This window comes from Papaver somniferum, chromosome 9 (assembly GCF_003573695.1).
Source record: "Papaver somniferum cultivar HN1 chromosome 9, ASM357369v1, whole genome shotgun sequence".
In the NCBI taxonomy this organism is placed as follows: Eukaryota; Viridiplantae; Streptophyta; class Magnoliopsida; order Ranunculales; family Papaveraceae; genus Papaver; species Papaver somniferum.
The window spans coordinates 71,636,073-71,640,120 of record NC_039366.1 but is presented as its reverse complement, the minus strand read 5'-3'; the positions used below and the strand labels follow the sequence as shown (position 1 = coordinate 71,640,120).

The following is a 4,048-nucleotide window of genomic DNA, read 5'->3' as shown; positions in this document are numbered from 1 at the left end:
AAAACTGTCACTGTTTGTTGCTTTCAGCAACACTTTATATGGATTTTGTGTTATCGAATTAATTATTATGGTAACTGTTTTTACAGAAACTATTGTTGTTGTTAGAGTAACCATAACAGATTTTTCACAAAATGTCACCAGACTCGACTTAAACATGGTATAAATATGATAAAACTATCACTGTAAAGTGTGACAGTAACATTTGTTAAACAATCTGTTACTAAATGTCGGGTTAAAGTGACACATAATTCTATAAAGCGTTATCATATGTCATTTTAGCGAGGTGGGCCAAGTGGGCATATGTTGGGTTGGGTTGGGTTGGGTAGGCCTGCACGGGGGCAGGTTTAGGCCTAGAGTGGTATTACTACAATATTCCTAATTTCCTACTCAGGCAAAAGTAAACTATTGCACAAATATACTTAATAAATGTATAAATGATGTCTTAACTTTTTTTATCATATCAAAAAAGTTAAATGAAAAATCCAAAGAAAAAGAATTACTACAATTATTTTAAAAAAGCAAAAACAAAAAGAACATGAAACAATAAGCTTCAAATAACAGCAGCTTGTACGTAATCAATCCATATGTGCAGCTCCATTGTTTTCTTTTAATCCGTATCTGTCTCTTTTACACCTTCCAGTCTAACTAACAACTGAAATTCTGAAATGCTAGATTGGATAATACTTGACCAATTCATTGTCTGAGTTAGAATGAAATTTAGGTATAATTTACCAGACCTTGAAGGTTTCTTGCATGATCTGTTGGGAAGTTGAAAGGTTTTTGTCCACTCCACGCTGCAAGTTTAACCACTAGGTACTCCAAAGCTGTAAACATGTGCCTTCTAAGTTACTGTACTTTTACTACAATGCTGAGGGTCCACCTCTGCAAAGGAAGCAAGTCAACATCAGTATCTACCGTATTTTGGTTAAAGACATGGATTACGTATAAGATTTCAAGTTGTGTATTTAGCCTGAACCGAGAAAAAGATCTGAGTGTAGTATTCTTAAAACAGTAGGAATAAAGAGTCTTTAATGAAAGTGCGATAGGAAATATAGATTTTGACCAGAAATACCTTGACCCAGAAATTCCATTAAGTTCTCTGCACAAAGATTTTGTAGGCCTTTAATATATTTTTCCTTCTTAAACAATGCTACAACATTTTTTGCAAGAATCAGCTTCTGTCCTGCAATGTCCACATAATAATTACCAACTGAAACAGATAGCAGACTAACAGTAAAATTGTAATTCAACATTATGTTCTTATAATCTTCCTCAATACTTAACTCAATTCCACATTTGTATAAATCCCACTTAAATGTCCACTTCGTTGTTCGCTTTTCCCCACTAAAGAGTTGCAACCACTAAGGGAATCAATCCGATGAGACCACAGTAGGACCTAATTTTTCAGAAACAACTGAATACATGGCAATGAATAGTAGGATATAGACCGAACAATTGACTATCGACAATAAAGAATGTTAATTATAAACAATATGAGAACTAAACAAGAGGGAAAAGAACAAATTTTGGAATCCAGTACCACGAATTAGTTGAAATTAGGTAAATAACTAAGATGCATGTGGCTTTTGCTTGTGAGAGGGTACCACCACATGCGATTATACAAGCCCAAACAATCAGATTTCCAGGCGCAACTTTACCTTGTGATGACGGTAACAACGAGGCCAATATATGTTGGACTGGTGGAATAATTTCAAATAAATTGTTCATATTACTTATGTGGGGAACTACCGTCGGCATTTATATACGAAATCAACACCTCAAAACTCCTAATAGCGATTGATAGCACAGGTCTAATGCTTTATAACATAAGCAAAAATGAAATAGCACTTACGAATTACTAAGCACCAATGCATCCCCACGGAACATTTTAACAACCCACAAAGGACCTATGTCTAAGAAACAGAGTTGCAAAAATGAAATAGCACTTACGAATGACTAAGCACCAATGCATCCCCACGGAACATTTTAACAACCCACAAAGGACCTATGTCTAAGAAACAGAGTTTGCAGGAACTCAAACCCGTTTCAGAAACTGATCCTCATCAATTGTCTAACAATTTCTATTGGACAAGTCTTGTATAAATTTCTTAATCCAGAAATTTGGTATACTTAAAGGGGTAACAGACCGGTGGATATGAATCCCAAAGTACGACATCCAAATATAAGAAATGCAACCTAGTTCGTAAACAGGATGACATTTGAAGAAAACATTTTAGCGAACACTTAACCTACACAAATTCGTTAACATAAAATACATATTATTGGAATGGGGATTTTTTTGAGCTTCCATTTTAGGTTCACAGAGGAAGATTATCAATTGAGCAGGGAATGCTTTGAGCTTAGAGCAGATACATAATTCTGAAATTGAGGGAGGATTATGAAATAAAAAGGCCAAAAACTCACAAGGAAGCCCAGTGACCACTTAGAGAACCACTGCTCAAATTTCTTATCAGATAACCGAACTCAATACAATACAACCCCAAAAAAAAAAAAAAAACCATGCCCAGGATTAATCTTGCTATTTCCAGTTTTCAACCCAATTAAAAAAAAAACACAAACAATTTCCCAAAAATTTATGAAACCCTAGGTTTCAATTTTGAAATCAAACAACGTTGAACAATAAAAATAACACGAATGAAGAATTCATACCTAATTATCATCATTTTCTCCACCTAGCTACTCATTGATTTTGATCAAAACTGATCAAAAAAAATACGTCTATGTCACTTGAGACTGGTAACTGAACTGGAAGGAGCGGTTCGAGACAACACAGAAAGGAGGAGGAGGAGGAGAAGGTGGTGCTAGACTGGTAGCCGATGGTGGTGAATCTGGTCATGGTGGCAGGGTAGAGAAGATAGTGATGGGGTTACGCAGATCTTTAACGAGGTGGTGGCTCTGCTTCTGTTGCGGAGAAGAATAGTAGTCCTACTCCTTGGGTCGAAGATGGGGATAATTTTGACGGCTGCAACCACTGATTCTTCTTATATCTTGAAATAGTGAATCTCTCTTAAACCTAAGTAACCAGCCATACGAGCCATGGCTACACGGTGATGACCAACCTAGTGCAGCTTAAAGAACCCCAAAGAAGTGTACTGTGACGTGTTGGTCCAGACTCCAGATTACAATGGTCGTAGTGAAAACTACAGGAGACCCATTCTCCCAGATTTCTCCACTGTCAAATCCACAGACAGAAAAGTTCAGGCGCGCACCCATTTTCCCGTCAAAAATTCGTAGCAGACCCTTAATTTATGAAATTCTGCTTCTCAGTTTTTAAAAGGCCAAACTACCCTATTCTTCGAACGACGAACAGAGAGAAGCGAGAAGAAAACAATGGTGAACTCCGATTCTTCGTTTTTAACATTTGGATTTTCCCTTTGTCAAATCTTTTCCCAAATCCTTTTCTGAATAATCTTCTCAATAAAACTAAGGTTTCTGTTTCAAAATCTACGGTTTAAATCTGGGGATTTTGGGTTTCTGTTGTCTTTGATTATTTGAGAAGTAAAAAGAAATTAAAATTGAAGTTGAAAAGGGTAAGAAGTGTGCTGCAGTATTTCGATATCAACTGAATTGGAAATTTTCATACCTTATTTGTCTCCATGTTTTTGATCTCAATCGGAAATTTATGATTAGATTTGAATTAAAGATGTTATGCATAATGTCTTATGCATAACATCAGTTTTGTTTAGATGCATAAAACATTATGCATTATTTTGTTTTAGCTGCATAATGTCTTATGCATTACTTTTTCACTTTTCTGGTTATGCATCAGTTTTGTTTAGATGCATAAGACATTATGCATTATTTTGTTTTAGCTGCATAATGTCTTATGCATTACTTTTTCACTTTTCTGGTTATGCATCAATTTTTTTTAGATGCATAATACATTATGCATTATTTTTGTTTTAGCTGCATAATGTCTTATGCATTACTTTTTTTCACTTTTCTGGTTATGCATCAGTTTTTTTTAACCAGAAAAGTGAGAAAAGTAATGCATAAGACATTATGCAGCTAAAACAAAGTAATGCAT

The 4,048-nt window shown here is 35.2% G+C and overlaps 1 protein-coding gene across 9 annotated transcripts; it reads right to left on the bottom strand.

Annotated features, from left to right (window-relative positions):
- Window positions 1–416: 416 nt before the first annotated feature.
- Window positions 417–2,973, bottom strand: LOC113309217. 9 transcript variants are annotated; one of them, XR_003340450.1, is made up of 4 exons: window positions 2,671–2,973; window positions 1,285–1,414; window positions 1,073–1,183; window positions 417–882 (listed from the first exon to the last, which is right to left on the bottom strand). XR_003340450.1 is itself a non-coding variant. In XM_026557627.1 (4 exons), the coding sequence occupies exons 1-4, from the start codon at window positions 2,682–2,684 to the stop codon at window positions 842–844; spliced, it is 243 nt and encodes an 80-aa protein (XP_026413412.1). In that variant the 5' UTR covers window positions 2,685–2,973; the 3' UTR covers window positions 417–841. The 9 variants fall into 9 exon arrangements, 2 of the variants coding, with proteins under 2 accessions (XP_026413412.1, XP_026413411.1); XR_003340451.1 differs by having other exon boundaries at window positions 1,285–1,396; XR_003340452.1 differs by having other exon boundaries at window positions 1,285–1,344.
- Window positions 2,974–4,048: the final 1,075 nt, after the last annotated feature.

What these genes read in the sequence shown, in the direction of transcription:
- LOC113309217 (XM_026557626.1), bottom strand. An exon ending in AATGGAATTTCTGGGTCAAG is followed by an intron (nt 883 to 1,072) that starts GTATTTCTGGTC and finishes CTTCCTTTGCAG; the next exon opens with AGGTGGACCCTCAGCATTGT.